The following is a 22,353-nucleotide window of genomic DNA, read 5'->3' on the forward strand; positions in this document are numbered from 1 at the left end:
GGAGACCTAAGTAGTTGTATAACAACTCACGGCAACATATACCTCATGTTGCCTGGCATATTCATCCATTTATGAATAAATGAATGGATGAATGGACTCCTAAGGATTAAATGAGGTTGACAGAGATTAAGCACCTTTCCCGTGACAAGGAGTCATCTTCCTTTCTTAGATTACTTCAGTGCTCCAGGCTTACCTCTCTTTTACTTCACAATCATTTATTCTCTGCAAACTTTTAGGGTCCCTTCTTCTAATCTTCCTTAGGGCAGAGCTTCCCAACAAACATAGGTATCAGGTGTGCTAAGCACCTGATCTCTTTGCCCCTCATCCTTTGAATGACCAAGTGGATCTTGAGAAAATTATAACCATTGGTCAGTTTGCATTTGTCAACAAGCAGCCTTTCTGTTTACCTCAGTGTGTCATACAAATATTATTGCTTTAGTTTTTTTTTTTCTATGATGTTAAAAGAAGTGGGAAATAATCATCAATGTTATGATAGGTTAATACATTAGGTTATGCTATAGATTAAATATTTATGTTCCTATAGCATTCATAGGTTGAAACCTAACCCCAAGGGCTTCTGGGAGGTGAGGCCTTTGGAAGTTGATAAGGTCATGAGGACAGAGCCCCTATGAATGAGATTAGTGCCATTATAAAGGATACCTTAGAGAGTTCCCTCTCTCCTTCTACCACATGCGGCTGTAATGAGGAGAAAGCCATCTTTGAACTGAGAAGCAGACTCTCAACAGACACGGAATCTGCCAGTGTCTTGATCTCTATTTTCAAGCCTCTAGAACTGTGAAAATAAATTTTTGTTGTTTATAAGTCACCCAATCTGTGGTAGTTTGTTATAGCAGCTCAAACTGTGTAAGACGAGGTCTAAGACCCTGTCTAAGGCCCAACTCTTTGGCCTTATCTTTTATGTTGACATCAGTTTTAACACTCTAGAAGGGTAGAAACTATATGCATATGTGTGTGTGTGTGTGTGTGTGTGTGTGTGTATACATATTAGAATCACAAACTCTGCAGAGGCATCAAAGTTAAAGTTTTATCATCTAGGATGTTCATATGGTTGATCATCCAAGTGAAGCCCAGATAATTTTAAGAATGAAACAGGGCATTGTTAACAGTTATTCTGGGTCAAGAAGCACTTAACTAAAACTCTCTTGAGCAAACCAGAATATATCACTGTATTGACACGCATTTTTAAAATTCATGTATTTGTTTCAATAGACAGTATCTCTGACTGGGCACGGTAACTCACACCTGTAATCTCAACACTTTGGAAGGCTGAGGTGGGAGGAATATTTGAGCCCAGGAATTCGAGACCAGCCTGGGCAACATGCTGAAACTCTGTCTCTATCAAAAAATAAAAATAAAAAATAAAAAAAATAAAAATTAACTGGGCATGGAGCACATGCCTGTAGTCCCGGGGAGGCTGAGATACAAGGATGGCTTGAACCCAGGAGGAGGAGGTTGCAGGGAGCTGAGATTACGCCATTGCACTCCAGCCTGGGAGACAGACCCAGACCCTGTCTCAAAAAAAAAAAAAAAAAAAAAAAAAAAAAAAAAAAAAAAAAAAAAAGACGATACATATACATTATTAAAAAATCAAAATAATCCATAAAAGGTATATATAGAAGAGTTTAACTTATAGGCCCATTTGTCCCTTTCTACCCCTTGCCAGCCTCTATCTTCACAATGGAAAACAACTTTTAGTAGTATTTTTTACAGTCTTTCCATTTTTCTTTATGTAAAAACAAGCAAATATAAATATTCTTATATGCCCTCCGGAGCTCTTGCCATATCACTGAGGAAGGTGCTTCCTCATTTTGGTAAACATCTCTGTGCTTGTTTCACAAATGGGAGATTTAACAAATCTCCACTAAAGTGCTCTTGAGTCACTTCCAGTCTTCTGCTATTACAAAAAGCAGAACTACAGCGAACAAACCTGTGTATGCACATCATTTCATATATGTGTGTATACATATTTGCAGGATAAATTCTTAGAAATATGATTACTGGGTCATAACACACATAAATGTGTAGTTTACACAGGTTTTGCTTTTTCACCCAATGTATGCTATTTTGTACCGCTATAAGCAATGCATAAAAAGGTCTGCTCCTTGCAGCTTCTCCAACAAAGTATGTTTTTGAACCTCTGGAACCTTGTCAATCTGAAAAGTCAGCAAAGTTGTTTAATTGTAATTTAAAATTGCATTCATCTTATTATGAGTTAGATTGAATGTCTTTTCATATAAGTGCTCCTACTGTTTTATAAATGCCTATCTTGGGGTCTGTTTCCCCCGTTCCAAATTAAGCATTTCAAGGAAAGGAACCGTGTGTTAGGCATCTCATATTTTCCCTAGTATGAGGATGGGAAATAGAGTGTTCAATAAATGTATTTAATGAATAAATAACAGAATCACTGGTATTTCCTCTTCTCACACTTTTTTAGCTCTACTTTAAATCACCTTTTCTAACCTTCAAATCACATTTTTTCTTGGAAAATATTATTACACATGTCTGTCCCTAATATAGAATATGTAGATGAAAAAATTTAAAATCACTTATAAAATTAAAGCAATTATTTACCTATTTCTTTTTAATCATTTGTCATAACATAGGCTTTTTCAAATATTAGCAATCGTATTATGAAATGTTGACACTTTTGAAATTCTCCTTTCTTCACCGAACATTATAACACTCTTAGTTGTCTCTCTTGCTAAATCATGAATTTCTTGATAGAGGCAGAACGCCTCATTCTTTTCTCTAACTTCATGTCTAATACAGCATAAATGTTAAATGAGTACTTTACATGAAGATCTCGTGAGAAGAAATTAAACAATTTTCTTAGCTAAGTAAGGCCTATATTTGGAACACTCTCACTTTTATTTTATCTCTTCACGTTACTTTTAACTTACAAACCTCTCACTCCTCATTATATACAACGTAAAATTTTTAGCACATATTTCTGTATTGATTTTGTTTGTGTGTAATTTTCTTATAAACAGGCATTTGTATCACACTGATTGCTTTCTGAAGGTGAATACACAGCCATCACTCACTTGCTGCCAAGACAGGATGATACACTACAAAGCACAGGGGAAGTCTGTATCAGAATATGTCTTATAAAACCCATAGATAAAGCTGCAAATTAGGGATGTTTTAGTATTTGAGACTATGAAAGATAAACTAATTTTTTTCAAGTGGCAGCTGCAAGCATTCATCCTGCAGAAAGGTCACATGTTTCTGATGAAGTGGAATCTTGGCTTAAGGCGGGAGAAGACTGAATGAGAACTTCTAATTACCCAAGCACCTGGATTGTTTTTTACTCAAGGAGACAGCCTTCCAACCTTGAGGTTACAATATTTTCTAAAGTAAAACTCTCCAAACAAAATCTCATCCTTTCCTGCTGTTTAAATAATTCCAGCCTTCTCGGGAAATTTTTCAGGTTGATATGAGGAGACTCAAGGGTTTCCTCTATATCGATGTAATCTGTGTGAAAATCTTTTACAGTGAATATTCTGATATCCAATTTAATTTTGCTATTATCTTGTATGATTTTCTTTTTTGCCTCTGATTCCTAAATATCAAACCACATTTGTATCTACAAGTGATGCAAATGTATTCTTCTCCAGTGCATCAGGGCTTCAATCTGTTATTTATATGGCCTCTACATCCATCCAGTACCTGCTCATGTATTGTGTTCAGTTGAGGTCAGAGTCCATGTACTGACCATAAGACTTTTATGAAGATGATACCGATAGTGATGAAAAGGAAAGCAATGATGAAAACCTAAATAAACTTATGTAAATGCCACATAAAATAATGATATGGTGGTCGCATAAACAACGCTAGTAATACTGGTGATGGTGGTTTAGAACACTGCTCAGCACATAGAGAGCATTTGACAATGATTAAATCAATGAATAAATGATAGGGGAGATAGTGAGGGTAGTGGTCATGGTGATTGTTGTGGAGACGGAGATAGTCAAAGCAGAAGTGATGGCACTGCTGATCTTTCTCATATTGTGGTAGGGTTAATAATGGAAAAATACCTTTGCAGGGACATGATTGGAGCTGAAGGCCATTATCCTCAGCAAATTAACACAGGAACAGAAAACCAAATACCTCATGTTCTCAATTATAAGTGGGAGCTAAATGTTGAGAACACATGGACACATAGAGGAGAACAACACGCACTGGGGCCTATTGGAGGGTGGAGAGTGGGAAGAGGGAGAGGATCAGAAAAAGTAACTAATGAGTAGGAGGCTTAATACCTGGGTGATAAAATAATCTGTACAATGAACCCCTGTGACATAGGTTTACCTATGTAACAAATCTGCACATGTACTGCACATGTGTTAAACCTGCATATGTACCACACATATATTAAAATGAAACTATTACACATTAGTAGAAAAATGAGGAACAAACAGATTATTTACTCCTTTCTGGTCATTTCGCTGATCTTACTAGAAGGGAGTAGAGATGAAGCTGATTGGGAAGTCTTTTCCCAAAGTAATTTTTAAGAAGATTAAACTCGTTTTTAGAGTGATCAAGGTGTTGTTCTCCATGTATGCACAAGGATATATGAGTTGGATTTGTTCTCTTTTTATAAAAGGCTATGTGGGACTTGCAAAACTTCTAGTGGCCCAGAGGAGGCAATGCACCTGGGATTAAACTCTAAAGTCCACAGTGAGGGTTGCAGAATTGAGAAAAGTCATTTGAGACATAGAGCTGCTCTGCTGCACTTTCTTTTGCACAACTTCTTGCCCCAGAGAAGTCCTTATTGAAAGCTTTACACACTTAGCAACTCCAGGGAACATGTAGCAAGGAGTCCCTGGGAGGCCCACATTTCCAGGAACATGAAATATAAGTAGGGGAGTGTCTTGGGGTAGAAAGGATGCCGAGGAGAATGCTATAGTCCTAATGTCATCAAAACCATCAGGTAATGGGCAGGAGTGGTGCCGAAAAGATGAGAGTAGCCAAAGAAGACAGCTAGATGAAGGATTTGAATGAGGCTTATTAGGGTATGGGAGGAAAACTCAAGTGACATAGGTGTTGATTCCCCTCAAAACCCACCCCCATTTCCCAATTTAGGGAAACATACATTATCTGTGTTGTAAGAGTCTTGGGAAACAAATACTTGGTTTTTTTTGAAGAGGAAGCTGAGGTTAAGTAAAAAGTTGCTCAACCTAATATCTAGTGGCAACCAAATCGCTGACTTCAGAGTAGGGTTTTCCTATTATACCATAGGACTTCTGGCTTCTTGGCTTCTTGGCTTCTTCTTGACTTCATGGTTTTCCGTTTTGAGAATTCCTAGCACACATCCTTTGGGGATGAATTTTTCACCCAGCACAGTGTATCCGCTGGGTGAATTATCATTAGGCACTACGGGCCTAGGATATTACAGTTTTTGGAGATTCTGCATTTCTTTTATTTTCCTTTTTTTCTTCTTCTAGTTCTTACCAGGATAGGCTAAACACTTCAGAGGGGCTTCCTGAAAGAAACTTCAACAGTCACTTTGGGGAGATGACTTTTCTTCCTTCTCCACAGTCCAATATTGTTGGTTATTTTCTCATTGGGACTATCGAGGGATAGCAGTAGGAATTTTCTAGCTCTCCTATTATTGGATGGTGGAGTAGGGGAGAAAATCACTGAGTCACTGGAGCACAATATTATAACATAGAAAGGGATTAAACTGGGATCAGGAGCCTTGGTTTCTAGTCCCAGCCCTGTTACCAACAGACTATGATATGGGACCAACCATTTCTGCTTTTGGGGCTTCAGTTCCTCTAGTGCAAAGTGAGGAACATTGATTAGATAATGTCTCAAGTTCCTTTTAAGTGCTCAGATTTTACGAATAGAGGAAGAAGTTTGAAGTAATTTATATTCTATCTTTGTCACTTGTTCCTAGGACTCATGGATCATGTCAATCACAACTGGACCCAGAGTTTTATCCTTGCTGGTTTCACTACCACTGGGACCCTACAACCTCTTGCCTTCTTGGGGACCTTATGCATCTATCTCCTCACTCTTGCAGGAAACATTCTCATCATTGTCCTGGTACAGTTAGATTCTGGACTGTTCACTCCCATGTACTTCTTTATCAGTGTCCTCTCCTTTGTAGAGGTGTGGTATGTCAGCACCACAGTGCCCACGCTGCTGCATACCTTGCTCCACGGGTGTTCACCCATCTCATCGGCTGTATGCTTTATTCAGCTGTATGTCTTTCACTCCTTAGGGATGACTGAGTGCTACCTGTTGGGTGTCATGGCACTGGATCGCTACCTTGCTATCTGCTTCCCACTCCACTACCATGCACTCATGAGCAGACAGGTACGGTTACGACTAGCTGGGGCCACTTGGGTGGCTGGCTTCTCAGCTGCACTTGTGCCAGCCACCATCACTGCCACTCTGCCCTTCTGCTTGAAAGAGGTGGCCCATTATTTTTGTGACTTGGCACCGCTAATGCGGTTGGCATGTGTGGACACAAGCTGGCATACTAGGGCCCATGGTGCAGTGATTGGTGTGGCCACTGGTTGCAACTTTGTGCTCATTTTGGGACTCTATGGAGGTATCCTGAATGCTGTGCTGAAGCTACCCTCAGCCGCCAGTCGTGCTAAGGCCTTCTCTACCTGTTCCTCCCACATGACTGTGGTGGCACTATTCTATGCTTCTGCCTTCACGGTCTACGTGGGCTCACCTGGGAGTCGATCCGAGGGCACAGACAAGCTTATTGCCTTGGTGTATGCCCTTGTTACCCCTTTCCTCAATCCTATCATCTACAGCCTTCGCAACAAGGAGGTGAAGGAGGCTTTAAGGAGAGTCATTAACAGGATCAGAATTATTTTAAGGGAACCTCAATGATCTAATTTGTCATAGCCCAGCTTGTTGGTGATTGTGAGAATCAGCTGGTTGGCTTGTCAATCACGTAGTCAGAGTCGAAGAAAACACCAGTAAAGAAATGAAAAAGATCAGTAGTCAAACATGCTGCACACACCCGTGCCTGAATTGGTCAAAGTTAGAAGATGTAAAGAGAAAGGGGTTATGGTCTCTGATTACCCCATTCTAATGGGAAAGAAATGCAACAAAGGGAGAAAAAATAGCGATGCAGAACAAGTGGTTAAGCTGTATTTATGGCTTAGAGAGACAGTGCAATATAGAAAGAAAGAAGACAAAGCTAGAAGTGGTAGGTTTAGTCCAGATTCCCGGAGAAAGGTTAAGAAGGTGGAAAACTAGGTTGGCAAAAAGGAGTCTAAAATTTTAGCTTGTGTAAAGTTGCAGATGTAGATCAGCGAGCCATGAGCAGAATGCTTATCAATTTGTGACATCCAGTTATTCTGGGTTATTATGTGACCAAATGTAGCTTGATGGAAAAAAAACCTGAAGTTCTGACCACACTTCTTTTCTCTCCAACTGCTCTATTGCTTCCTCTGCTGAGCAGAGTCATCTCCCATTCCTTGATGGTGTCTGAACTAGGGGCCAAGTACCTGCTAGAGTATGATCAGATAAATTAGTGAGAAAATAGGACTAGATCTTGGCAGAGACTAAGTATGGCCTAATCTTGAATACTTTCCATTTTCCTCATTCTTACAGACCTTACTGCTTTATTTTATGTATGTCTGTATATGCCAGAAATAGTTACAGCTGCCTTCATGTTTTTAAAATTTTAATATTTTTAATATCCCTCTGAGGAAGGAAGAACATCCCAATATTTATGTAATAAAATTATAAAGGTTATTGAACTTGTAGTAAGGAGAGACAGATTCAACCCTAAATCCACTTCAGCTGACTGAGTGACCCTCCTCAGCCTCATTCTCTCTGTCTATAAAATGAAAGACTGGCAATGAATGAGTGTTCTCATTCCTCTCAGCTTAGGGATTCAGCTTAGTTTTGATTCTATGCTTATTACACTTGTTTTGTTTTGTTTTGTTTGTTTTTTAAGATGAAGTCTTGCTCTTGTCCCCCAGGCTGGAGTGCAATGGTGCGATCTCAGCTCACTGCAACCTCTACCTCTCAGGTTCAAGCCATTCTTCTGCCTCAGCCTCCTGAGTAGCTGGGATTACAGGCGCCTATAGCACTTCTTAAGGAAAGCAGGACCTGAACTAGGTCCAGATGTGTAAGATCTGAATTTGCAGAGCAGAGATGGAAAGGTGTTGGTACAAATTCAGGTGTTGCCATTTTTGCCTCTATGATTCTGGGCAAAAAACATAAGCTCTCTCTAACGCCAGATTTGTTTTCCTTAAAAAACAAAACAAAACAAAACAAACAAAAAAAACTACATCACAGTGTTCTAAAGTTAAATAACACATAGTAAGTATTTCATAAGCAAGTTAGTCTGAGCATCCCAGAATCAGGACAGTATAGTGGTTACAGCATGGACTTTGAAGCTTCTCTGCCTATGTTCAAACGTCAGTTCTACCATTTATTTGCTGTGTGATCATATGCAACACACTTAAATTCCCTCCACCTCAGTTCCCTTATATGCAAAATGGGGACAATAAAAGAACGTTAAGCATATAAATATTAATCGTTGTTACTTCAAAGTTTTCCACATAAATGTCTTCAGTGGGAATTTATTTCTTTGATAATGCTTAGTTTTACACCTATCTCACATTGTTATTACAATAGACTTGGTAACTCTCCAAATGAGGCATCTTCTTTTGACCTAAGGGTTCAAATTTATCTTTCCATAAACTGAGGAGTAGTTCCTGCTTTCAAGAAGTCTATGCTGTTTCCCCAAATACAAGGTGCAAAACTCTATTCTGCTGATAGGCTGAGTCTACTACCTTTGGGCTCCTTTTCTTCCTCTCCTTCTGCACCTCACTTCACTCAGACTGCTCTTTTTGCAGGAACTATTATGGGCCCAACAGAAACTCTTTTTTCCCTGTGGTGGCAGCACTAGAGGATGGCTCAAATTGAAATGGCTTAGATCACATTAATTAATAGGTCATTATAGTAATAATAATTACTAAAACTGTTATAACAATTATTATTAATTACTAATATCTGTGGGGTACATACTGTGCAGTGAACATGGGGACTTACTATCCTGCAGTGAAGACATAAGTAGTCATCTAACAACTCGAAGTAGCTTATATCTCACTACTAATTTGTACTACAATGCATGGTATCCACTCATATTTGAACAAATGAATGAATGAATAAACAAACTCTTAAGAGTCAAATGGGTGTGATAGAGATTGAGTTCCCCTCCTGAAACTCCACCAGAAGGTATATATTTTTTAAGATCCATTTACAGCTGCAAACTCCCCTTGCCTTTCATTCTACACTCTATCCTACACTCTTCTTTTTTTCTCTTGACACCTCCTTAGGTATTTCCTTTAGAATATAAAGTTCAGGTCATCTTTAGCACAGAGCTTCTCAACAGATATAATTAACAGATGTGGTGAGTTACTGAGTCCCTGCCCCTAACACACACACTATGAATGGTCAGATAGGACCTAAGGGAATTGAAGTCCTTGGACTGGTTGCCTCACGCAGTAAGTGTTCACCTTAGTGTGCCCTACAGATACCATCACTTTTATAAGCACTATGATATGAAAATAAAAGTTTGAGAAGTAGTGCCTTAGTGTGACATGTTGGGGTAAGTGCCCAAGATAAGGTCCAACTTGTGGCCACTTCTCCCATGGTGACAATTGGATATTGACTCTAGCAAGATAGACAATAAGAAGCAGTCAGGTCTAAAAGGCAGCATAATCAGACCAGTCACTTGGTACTAGCATCAAGGCTGACATTCTCTCTCATAGACATTCAAACTCAAGTACATCAGAGAACAAAATGAAATGCTTTCAATGTACCTGGGGAAGACAGATATAAACCACAGTTGTACTGGGCAGACAAGGGCATGTGACCTTGATGTATCACTTTATTTATGTAGTTGTTTTAAAAGTTTATTTGCTTCAATAAATAATATCTCTAAAAGGTTCAAAAATTTATCTTATGTGTGAAGTTGACATTTTTTCTTATGTGTTTATATTTAAAAAAAAATCAGGTGATTTGAGGATCTGTCTCCTCCCACTCTATATAATAATTATCTTAAGGGAAGTAACAGTGTTACATGCATCCCATTTTCTCCAGTTCCTAGAATAAAGTCTGGGGCATAAAAGCCATTTCAAAAATGTATTAAATAAATAGATAAATGAATTATTGTGAATTCCCCTATTTCTCACATTATGTTAGTTGCATTTCATATCATTTTTTCCTAACATTTGAAGCACATTTTAAAAATAATGTATTACATATAAATGTAGGACATTAAATGTTTAGGTAAATAAAAATTTAAATTACTTATAATCCCATTACTTCAAAAATTATTTCTCTATTTATTTCTAAATTCTAATAAGCATATGCTGTTTTTCCAAATAGTGGCAATGGTACTATGAAAATTTGAACATGTTGAATACTGCTTTTTTCACTTAAGCTTTTAACAAATAATTTTAGATCTCATCTTTCTCCTCAAATCATAAATTGCTTGATGAAGGTATCAGTGTAACCACAGAACCAGTTCAATCTGGTTTAACTTTGTCAGTAACAAAATACAACAAAATAATGACTTGTTTTTTAGTTGCAATGGACCCTCAGGTTGCAAGTAACCCAAACATGCCCAGATGAATCAAGTGTGCCAGATTTGTGACCCTAGAGTCAACCAGAATAAAAAGGTAAACCACATGCGGAACCTAAGTATTCAGACCAAGGAATGGTGATCAAATTAAAAAGGAAAGGGTAACCTGTTGTGTTGTAGTACAGTCATAAAAGTCAAGGACCTGGCATAACTTCTTTTCAGGAACCAATCAGATAATGCTTTGTTGCATCTTTCTATCTCCCTCTTAACTTGCTCTCTGCCTATAAAACCTGTCTCCAGACCTTAGTTCGGGGAGACAGATTGAACATTGCCTCTTGCCTCCCTGCTGGTCAACCTTGAAATAAGGCTTTTCCGTTCTTAAAAGCTGGTGTCACAGTATTGACTTCTTAGCTCATGGGACAGTGAGCCCACCGCACAGTAATATCAGAACTTGTCATTTTCTCTCACTCTATTTCTGATACAGAATAAATGCCAAGTAAGCACTCTTTATTGACAAGTGGTGGCATAAAAGAGAAGAAACAATGCTCGTGACTAGGCCAGAACTAAACTTGGAAGCCTGGATCATTTAGTACACATATCTACACTAACTGATTCTAGATAATGTTTACAATTCTTATGCTCAGGTATTTGTCATGTTGATAGCCTTCTGAGGGATCATGCATGGGCATTATAATTTACTCAGTCAATACCAAGTCATACAAATATACAATTAGACAATACAAATGATGCAGAAAGTCTGTCTCAGAGTCTGGTTCACAAGAGGAAAAGAGGAATGTAGGAACACCAATGTGATGTGATATATGGAGGAATAAAAATGAGTATTAAAGTGGCCACTTTGAGCACAGCACAATTATTCATTTGAAGGATTGGGATAGATGGCTAATCTACAGATACCCATGAAATAAAAATAAAAACAAAAGGTCTACTGGTGCTTGAGACTGTGGGAGATGCAGTAATTTAGTGAAGGATAGTTTCAACTATCTTTGAGAAAAGTTAAGTATTTCAGAGTAAGTGGGACATAAGCTAAATGCTGATTCAGGTTGAATGAGACCATCATATTGTCCAAATATTTGAGAGACTCTTCCAATCCCAAAGTCACATTAGTACCTGAGAAACAAATATTTTCCTTTCCTTTGGCTCAAAAACTTTCCATCTCCTACAGGAAAGCTTTTCTAATTTGATCTCAGAATACTTAGTGTTTGTCTTCCATTTAATGTGATCTACTTGTTAATCTTTTTATGGTTACCTCCTTATCTTAAATTTAATATAGCAACTTCTTTCTTTCCACCTCTGATTCTGAAAAATAAAAGTACATTTGGGCCTATGAATGATTAAAATACCTTACTTCTGATAGATAAATGCTGTAATTCCATTATTTATCTGGACTCCATATCCATCAAAGTACATGCCCACAGAGAACACACAGCTGAGATAAGAGCTCAGATGTCAAAATTAGGATGTTTAATGAACATATTGAGGATATGGATGTAAACAAAAGTAATAATGAAAAAGTAGATTAGTCTCATGAAGACGCCTGGGTAATAATAACAGTGGTGATAATGTAAGTAATAGTAACAATACTGGTGATGGAGACTTAGACAAGTGTATTAGATATTCAACAATCAATGATTTGGAACAATGGCTAAAGATAGCTGACATGGCAAAGGGAGGGACAGTGGTGACAGTAACAAAGGTAGAGATGGTCGGCACAAAAGTGATAGTGGTGCCTGTGCTGACTGTGATAATATGGTGATGTGGTGAGGTTAGTAAGGACGGATGAGAAATCTCCTTGCAAAGAAAGCTTTTAAAAAGATGAAACTCACCTCTGGGGTGCTAAAGATGTTATTCTTCATGTATTCAAGTTGGATTGTCTCTGCTCATAAAAAGCTATGATGGGGAGGCCAAGGCAGGTGGGTCAAGAGGTCAGGAGAGCAAGATCATCCTGGCTCACACGGTGAAACCCTGTCTCTACTAAAAAATACAAAAAATTAGCTGGTTGTGGTGGCACATGCCTGTAGCCCCATCTACTTGGGAGGCTGAGGCAGGAGAATCGCTTGAACCTGGGAAGCAGAGATTGCAGTGAGCCGAGATCGTGCCACTGCACTCCAACCTGGGAGACAGAGCAAGATTCCGTTTCCAAAAAACAACAAAACAAAACAAAACAAAAAAATCTATGAAGGACTTGCAGAACTTCTAGTGTCCCAGAAGAGGAAGTGTCCCTGGGATTGGATTCTAGAGCCAGTGAGGGTTGCAGAAAAGTCATTTGAAAGAGAGTTGGGCTGCTTTACTTCTCTGTGTCCAACTTCCTACCCCAGAGGAGCACTTACAAAAAACATTACACACTTAGCAACTCCAGAGAACATATAGCAAGGAGCCCCTGGGAGGCCGGCATTTCCAGGAACACGAAATATAAGTAGGGGAGTGTCTCGGGGTAAAAAAAAAAAAGATGGAGAGGAGGATGTTGCAAGTTCTAATGTCATCAAAACCATCAGTTAATGGGCAAGGGTGGCACAGAAAAGATGAGAGTATCTAAAAAAGAGAACCAGGTAAAGGCTTTGATCTTTCCTGGATAAGGCTTAATAGAATATGGAAAGAAAACTCCCGGGACATTGATATAGACCACCCACCTCTACATCCATCCTAGAAACATTTTTCAATGGCTTTAGAATCCATAGACTAACAGGGTGGTGAGGGGCTTTATACAACATTTATTTAGAGAAGGGGAAGTTGAAATAAAGAAAGGAGAAATGGTTAAGCCCAATGTTCATTTTCAGTTAGTGGCAAAACAAGTTTACAAAGTCAATTTAGAAATAGAATGCTTTTTCTGTTGTGCTACAGCCCTTCTAGACCAATAATATAGGGGCCTTACCTTATCAATTCCTCTCTCTCCTCATTCCCTTTGAGAATTCCTGATGCCTGTCTCCCTTAGGAATCCTTCTTTAAAATGCACTTTGTCTATTCATTGATTCTTCATGTAGCCCTGCAGTTCTGAGCTTTGAGAGATGCGACATTTCTTTAGGGACTAGATGGAAATTTTTCTGTCTCTCCTGTTTTCTGGCACGGTGTGTGGGGAAAAAATTCTGGCACTTACGATTTTGTTTTAAGGAGCCGACACACTCTCTCTCTCCCCACCCCTACCTTTTTCTCTTCTTCACATACATACACACACAGACGGACACACACACACACACACACACATACACACACACCAGTATGTGCCGCAACATACTAACACCAAAAAGACAGACTTTTTTTCATTTTGTTCTATGTATTTTTGTAGTGATGGGAGGTCATGAAAAGTGGTGGGAAGGAGTGCATGGATTGGTGAGAAGTGAATGAGCAAAACAAAAGAAAGTCTCACAGAAGTGTAGAAGTGTATTGTGACCTCTCCTCATGCCTCAGACTTTGGAATGCTAACTGGGCACCCAGTTGGTACTTCTCTGAAGGTTCTCTTAAGACCAGGTGTGGAACTGTAGGATCCTACTAGGAGATTCCCTGTCTGAGGACAACATAGCCATAGCTTATTGAAGATACAAAAAGAACACTTATTTTTGAAATACAAACTCTCTGGGCAACTTTTAAAATTTCTTTTTAGTGATAGTGTAAGTTTTGGGTTTCCTGTTTTTGAAAAACAATGTCGAAATGCTTTCTTTCCAAATGCAGGGATGACTTGGCATTTATTTTAGCTTATTTTAAGAGAAAAGGTATGCTTATTTTAAGAGAAAAGAACAATGTTGTGGAGTAGCATACAGAAGCAATATCTCCTTCTCAATTTAGTAAATTTGACTAAGATCACAGAATGTTCTGGGACCCCCAACTATTAAATGTGAATAAATTGTCCAATTTGAGGTTTTTCTATGACAATATACCCTCAGGTAAATTTTCCCTGAGCATCCAGCTCAGATATGGACTATATTCTCTTTTCTGACATTTGGTGGATCCTAAATAAAAGCAAACCCATTATAATATTGTCAAACCTTAAAAATTAATGCTGTGGAGAAAAACAACAGCAGCAAAATAGGAGAAATTAAATCCATGATTTTTTTTTTTCCTAGGTAAAAGCAACTTTTCCTTTGTAGGTAGATAGGTTCAAGTGTTGGGGTAAGCCAACACATAACTTTTGAAGACTTGCTTTAGGCAAACACCATTTGCAGCTAGGTGAATTCCACAGAAGTCACTGAGAATCACTGAACTTCTGATTTAGATGGTGCTTAGGAAGCCATCTGATCTAAACCCCTCTGTCTTTACAAAACATAAAACTGAAATCAAGAGGTAGGGAATAACTTAATTGATTAAGGTTACATGGCAATTTAGAAAAAGACTGAGAATGGGATAGCACCAACGTTTTCTAACGCTTTCCAGTATACCTTCTGGCATTTTTTTTTTTTTTCATTTTATCTGAAGTAGTAAGCCTCTGGCACCAAGCAACACGCAGCAGATGTAGGTGGGAAATCAGATTCAATGAGTCATAGACTTCTTCTAGGTCCCTGACTATCTTCCCATAGAGTAACTCATACCTGTAGAGAACACGGCTGGCTGTGGAGGTTCACAAGTCTTGTCCAGCCAGACTTTCTTCTCTGACTCCTGTAGTCTCAATTTTCCTTTCCAGAAGTAAGTTTCGGTTTCATACTTCACAAACCATCTCATGATCTTGCTTAATTTCATGATCCTTGATTATACAACGATCCCTGATTACACAAACGTATGATTATAGGTGGATGGCCTTTGTCCATTTTCTCATTAAATCTCCCATAGAAGGTAAATAGATAAATGTCTTTTCAACATTAGTTAGTAGATAGATTCTAAGCTTAATCCAGAAGATTTAACTTTCATTTAACAGTCAAGAGGGTCTAATTATGCTGACTGAGGCTTCATCCTCCTTACCATTCCTGACAACTATAGGTTTTTAGACCATATATGACCCCACAAGTCAGCCTACATATGACCTTTCACTTGAATGACCTTCTACTTAAACGTAGGCTAGAGAAAGAAAATCCTTTTAAACGTGATTTATATGAGCCTGCAGAGTAATTATTGGGAAGGTATTTTTTTGTCTATGTTTATTAAGATCTAAAAGTAATGTCAACTTTTATAGGTACGTTAGTCATTTCTTTGGCTAATATGGTGAACAAACCATAAAATCTTTTTAAGCTTTCTGCCAACGTTGATTAGGTGTGGGATAAATGGGGATCAAGTCACCTGGAATCTTCTCAGGTAAAAACTTTAGCAATAGAAAAAGATTTTTATTTTAAGGAGAATATATATCTCAGATCAACTAAATTAGATGCTCTGAAAGTGGGATCTAGTAATTGGTGTTTTAATAAACCTCAAGAAGTTATGCATGCAAGTTAAAGAACTTGGAGAACCACTGGTCTACTCCAATCGGTGAGATTGAAAGGAGGAACTGGGCATATGTAGCACAGTTCTTTCCTGTGCTGTTCTCCCAGGGAGCCAGCCTGCCTGGTTTGTGGGTTCTGCTCTGCTTTCTGCCGTTCAGTGGAAGGCAGTCTGTGACTTTCCATGCTGCCCGGTAATTACGTAAAAGCACCATAAGGAAAATTAACACACCCACTATCAGAGTAAGATATTTGAAATCTCTCGCCCGAGTAATAAAAACAACAGACAAATAAATCATACGTTTATATAGAAATTATTTGTAGAATAATTAACAAGGTCCACCTACTGGAGGCATATGGAATAAAGATTGATTTCAAGCACAGTGGAATTAAACAAAAGCTAGGCCATAAAACAAGTCTCAATACAGTTAATACAATTAATAATATTAACATAATATAGACCTCTGCTTCTACTAGTGATATAAATAAATAAGAAATAAATAAATGATGCATTTAACATGTCCATATATTTGATATTTAAAGAAAATACTTCTATACAACTTACTCTCAGAGGTAGTCGTAGGAAAAGTAGAAAACATCTATATCTGAACAGTAACAAAAAGTATAATTTCGAAATATTTGGAAAAAAGTGCTTTTTAGAAGTTTATAACCTTTACATTTAATATTACTAAAAAAGTATAAAATTAATTAACTAAAAATTCAAGTTGAAAATTAGAAAAATAATGTTAGGGAGAAAAAAGAAAGTGTAAGAAAAAATGTGGGAGCAGAAATTGATGGAATAAAAATAAACATATGACAAAAATTATATACTAATAAAAATGTTGGTTCCTAAAAATAAAAATAAACTCCTGACAAGACTAATAAAAATAAAGGAGAGAAGGGGGCAAAAATAAGAAAGATTAAGAATGAACAATTGGCAGAATTACAGATGCATCAATGTTTAAAGTTATAAGAAGATATTATTAAAGATATATGCCAATTAATTAAAATTTTAAATTGACTAGATTCATATCTATAAAAATTATAAATTAGAAATATCAATGTCAGAATTAATGCAAAATCTAAATAATGTTAAATTAGGAGTTAAAAAATCACTAGAAAGAAAACATCAGTGGCGGCTTGCTTAATAAGTGAGTTCTACCTAATATTGAAGAAAAGCATAGCTCCTATTTTTATCAACTTTCTTCTGAGAATTAAAACACTGGAAATACAACTCAACAGTGCATTTTACAAAGACAGCCTAACAATGATTTCAAAATAAATAAAACTAGTAATGTGAAAAAATAGACGATAATCTCATTTATTAACATATATGCAAAATTCTTCCTCCAAATATTCCTAAGCCAAATTCAATAATTCCCATTAAGAACAAAACAAGATTCATTACTAATATTACTTTTATTTAATACTGTACAGAAAAAATATGACTTAGGTCACCAAAATGATAGAGTGAAACAACCTGGCTCCACTACCCTCGATCTCATAGAAAACAAAAAACAAATAACAAAAAACAAATACGCAGGGCAGAAATGATCACCAGCAATATCCCAGAACCCAAATAGAAGGATGAGATAGCTTCTGGGGTTGCAGAGAAGTAAAAACACTGTGCAGAGGGTAACAGAATCAGATTTTTATAACTATAATGCTTTTCCCCCAATTTGCCATGAACCAAGCATTTGGGAAATTTCCCCTGATTCACAGTTACTACTCTGGAAAAGGTAAGTTCAAGATGGACAACCAGCTTCCTCAACATCTTGGCTTTCTGGGCAGGAGACCTGTTCCTGCCTCAACACGCAGAAAGCTGCACAAGTACTTGAATGGAGAAATATTCCTGAAGACTGACAGAGACAAAGTGGGTAGTGCGTCTAGCAGCATCCCCAGCCTGGGAAACTCTCTGTATCTTGGCTGAAGGAGATGCCAAATTAGAGTGTTCAGTAGAACCTCACTGTAGGGGGTATGATCTGTTAGTCTCTTGGGCACAAAATCCTAGACAGCTTTCCCATTCTGCTACGTTATCCCCTTTGGGACCTCCCCCATCCTGGACAGGCAGCACTCTGAACAGTCGCTAAAACAGAGGTAAACCTGGACTTAGTTGCCACTTAGTGCTGAAAAGGAGGCAGTGACCTAGCAAAAAAAAAAAAAAAAAAAAAAAAAAAAAAAAAAAAAAGGCCACAGGTAATTGTAAAGAAAATGCTAAGCAAACATATCCAATAAAAACAAAAATATATCAGATAAAGGAGACTGGAATAAATAATTTTTCAATTCCAAGTCATAAATGTACATACAGAAACAGAAAATCATGAGCTCCCCAAATTGACAAAGCAAGGAACCAGTAACCAACCCTAATAAGACAGCAACAGGGAAGCTCCCTGATTAGGAATAAAGAGAAGTTTTAAGAAAACTCAAAGATATTCAAAATAATACAAAAAAGCAATTTAGAAATGTATTAGAAAATTTTAACAAAGAGATTGAAATAGCGAAAAACAAATCAAATAGGAACCCTGGAACTTAGAAGTATATTTGCTAAACCACAAAATTATTTAGAGGCTCTCAACAGCAGAATGGATCAGGCAGAGGAAAGAAACAGTGAGCTCAATGACAGGGTGTTGGAAAATACACAGAGGAGAAAAAAGAATGAAACTAAATGAAGGAAGGCTACAGGATATACAAAATTACCTCAAAGGAGGAAATCTAAAAATTATTGAAGTTCAAGAGGGAGCTGGGCATGAACAAAGAATAGAAAGCTTAACAAAGAGATAACTGATGTACCTTTAAGGTACCAAATAAGACCCCTCCAGTTTGCCCATGATTATGGAAAACTCTGAAGCATCCTGGGTCGTTGAGCTGTCCCTCTGACTCTAAGTTCTTTCCGAGAAGCCCCTTTTATATCCTTGTTCCTGCGGCTGGAGATGATGGGTTTTATGAAGGCAGAGACAATGCTGTAGAACAGCACCACCTGTTTTCTCGCTGTAGGTTATACCAGGAGTCAGACCTCATGCACATGATCACGGCTGGCCCTTAGAACACGGTGACCACACTTTTACTCTTTTTCCGTGATGGCAGGTTGAAGGCATTGTGAATGTGATTCTACCATGTAGAAAGACAAAATGGTGTGTAGAGATTCATGCTGTGGACTTTTTCCAAGGAGCAGCACAGGAACTTAACAGAAAAACTGAAAGAAGCCACAAACTCTGTGAAAATAGTAGTGTGCAGCAGCCTACACTGTGAACCAAACAGAAAATGATGAGTCTCCAGAGCATAAGAAGTGGGGGGACTGCTGCCATGACACACATCCCCACAGTGGGGAGACTGTTGCCATGACATCCTTTCCCACAGGAGAGCTGGGCAATCCAGGCCATGAGGGGAGGCCTCAGCCCTCCTCAGTGCTGGGGCTGATTTAGGGAGCAGTGGGTAAAATATGAGAAGGAACAGCATGGGGACATACTTTGCATGCACTCCCAGATGCCACTGGAGATGGAGGGAAGCCATTTCTGATCCTACCTCACAGGGGACCTTGCAGAAGTCTACTGGCAACAGGCAGTGGTCACAGGTTGAGAGAAGCTCCCAACTGAGATTTGCAGTATAATCTGAGTAGGGGCGAACCCTAGTGGCCAGAACCAACAAGCCAGTGAGAAGTGTGCTATAAACGTGGGTATAGAAGCTGGGTGCCCCTGCTTTGTGAGCAAACCGGAGGGGTATGGCCTGAAAGCCATGCTTTCTGTCTCCCTTGGGGTTTGGGTTCAAGCCAGTGAATAATGGTTTGGGGCATAAGCCTTCTGAGTGAAGGCTGCCTGGAGCTCAACTAGCTGCTGCCAGCAGGACACTGTGTATGTGAGACCTGCCCTGCCAAGTGTGTGAGAGCTAAGTGGGGCTTATTGCCACTTACTACACCCCACTGCCTGTTTGGAGTCTTTTGTGCAGCAGAGGAAGCTACATTCTTCCTCGGAACATTACCCCAGCAGCCAGGGAACTGCCCTCTGGGGCCACTGCCTGCACCCACACGTGGGGAGCCAGAGTACAGACTTACCTGACTCAGCCCCCACCTGGCTTTGCTCCTAGACCCACCTTGGTAGTGTAACACAATGTGTAGAGATATTAGGAATTCCATGGGAGCTTTGGGACACCTACACATTGCTTGAGATGCCAGGCCACCTTCCCTGGGTAACATATGGCAAGCACAAATTCCACATTGCAGCTGGTGTTCTTTTAGGAGTACCACCTCCTGGCTGGAAGCAACCAGGATAGCCTTTTACAACATCTGGAGGCACAATTACACTGTGTTTAGGAAGGAGGAAACTTTTGTGTAGTCTCTGCTATTGCCATTGACTCATCATCCTGGCTAGCCAGGAGGTCTTGAATCTATCCCCATGCTCCAATACATTATTTCTACAGCTGACATTCAAGAAAGCCAACACACTAAGGCTATTTCTAACTAAGGAAACCTTAGAGTCTACTAACTTCCCTCCCATCCCCATCAGAGCTGGTGCTGGTACCTGCTGCTGGAAGACTAGAGAAAAGGTCATATCACAGGATCCCTTGCAGACACTCCCCAGCAACAGTGTGGAGTGTGGAAGCCCCACTGGGTGGCTCGACCCAGGGGAGCAGCAGGATTCACAGTAGTCTGGCCCTAAGGGCCTGCTACTTTTAGGGGAAGGGGGAGTGCACCACACTGAGGGAGTATCCCATGAGAGAGAAGAGGCCATATTACAGTCCTTAAGTCCCTGAACTTTCCGCTTATGGGATTGAAGAGGCACAGGTGCAGTGCTGGGCTAGTTGGGGAATGTCTGTGAATCTACTCTGACAGGCAGCCCTGATGCTTGTGAAGAGTATAAGAGAAGGGGACTTTTCTCCCCACTGATTACCACTGCAAACACAGCTGAGACTTCTGCTATGAGAACTCAGCATGTGTGCATCTGTAGACAACCTTTCTGAAATACTTTGGTATGACACATCCCCATAGGAGGAGTGCCCTCCAGGTTCAGGCTTGCATGAGAGGTAGAGTCACAATCCCCCTCTACATAGAACGTCAGATTCCTGCAGATAAAAAGAAGTGCCTGTCTAATCTGAATAACCGGAACATCAGGTTAGGAATGTGACTGGAAGAAGGACCACATTTCTGATGGCTGGGAAGGAAAACTGTGGTGGCTCCTGCTCCTCCCCCTGAAAAGACCTAGTGCATCTCCATATACACCATGGAATACTATGCAGCCATAAAAAAGGATGAGTTTGTGTCCTTTGTAGGGACATGGATGCAGCTGGAAACCATCATTCTCAGCAAACTATCACAAGAACAGAAAACCAAACACCGCATGTTCTCACTCATAGGCGGGAACTGAACAATGAGATCACTTGGACTTGGGAAGGGGAACATCACACACCGGGGCCTATCATGGGGAGGGGGGAGGGGGGAGGGATTGCATTGGGAGTTATACCTGATGTAAATGACGAGTTGATGGGTGCAGCACACCAACATGGCACAAGTATACATATGTAGCAAACCTGCACGTTGGGCACATGTACCCTACAACTTGAAGTTTAATAATAATAAATAAATTTTAAATAAATAAATAAATAAATAAATAAATAAAAAGAGACACCCAAATGCAAAAAAAAAAAAGACCTAGTGCATCTCACTGAGAGATTTCCCAGCTACCTCTGGCAAGGGTGGGACCTCTGCTCACCATTGAATTATTGCATTTACCCACCTGCTTTAGCTGCAGCTGGATTTTACCCATGGGCACCTCCTACTGACCTGAAGCCTAAACTGTTCAACCCAGTGAATCAAATACTAGGAAATTATTATTATTATTATTATTTTGCCTAAGTATTCATAGTGCATTTTTTATTTTATTTTATTTTTATTATACTTTAAGTTCTAGGATACATGTGCACAAGGTGCAGGTTTGTTACATATATATACATGTACCATATTGGTGTGCTGCACCCATTAACTCGTCATTTACATTAGGTATATCTCCTAATGCTATCCCTCCCCCCTCCCCCCACCCCACGACAGGTCCTGGTGTGTGATGTTCCCCTTCCTGGGTCCAAGTGTTCTCATTGTTCAATTCCCACCTATGAGTGAGAACATACAGTGTTTGTTTTTTTGTCCTTGCCATAGTTTGCTGAGAATGATGGTCTCCAGCTGCATCCATGTCTCTACAAAGGACATGAACTCATCCTTTTTTATGGTTGCATGGTATTCCATGGTGTATATGTGCTACATTTTCTTAATCCAATCTATCATTGATGAGCATTTGGGTTGGTTCCAAGTCTTTGCTATTGCAAATAGTGCCTCAATAAACATACATGTGCATGTGTCTTTATAGCAGCATGATTTATAATCCTTTGGGTATATACCCAGTAATGGGATGGCTGGGTCAA

General features: G+C 39.1%; 2 protein-coding genes across 2 annotated transcripts in view; one reads left to right on the forward strand and one right to left on the reverse strand.

Moving 5' to 3' along the window:
- Positions 1 to 12,840, reverse strand: part of MNDA (myeloid cell nuclear differentiation antigen) — a 45,303-nt gene extending 32,463 nt beyond the window's left edge. Inside the window, exon 1 of the mRNA XM_007976599.3 lies at positions 12,436 to 12,840. The gene's annotated coding sequence lies outside the window, so the exon portion shown is untranslated. The remainder of the gene's footprint in view (positions 1 to 12,435) is intronic.
- LOC103223770 (olfactory receptor 6N1-like) lies at positions 1,350 to 12,429 on the forward strand. Its single transcript, XM_073008240.1, has one exon. It carries the CDS (start codon positions 5,926 to 5,928, stop codon positions 6,871 to 6,873), a length of 948 nt encoding a protein of 315 aa, XP_072864341.1. The 5' UTR covers positions 1,350 to 5,925; the 3' UTR covers positions 6,874 to 12,429.
- Positions 12,841 to 22,353: the final 9,513 nt, after the last annotated feature.

This window comes from Chlorocebus sabaeus, chromosome 20 (genome assembly GCF_047675955.1).
Source record: "Chlorocebus sabaeus isolate Y175 chromosome 20, mChlSab1.0.hap1, whole genome shotgun sequence".
Taxonomy (NCBI): domain Eukaryota; kingdom Metazoa; phylum Chordata; class Mammalia; order Primates; family Cercopithecidae; genus Chlorocebus; species Chlorocebus sabaeus.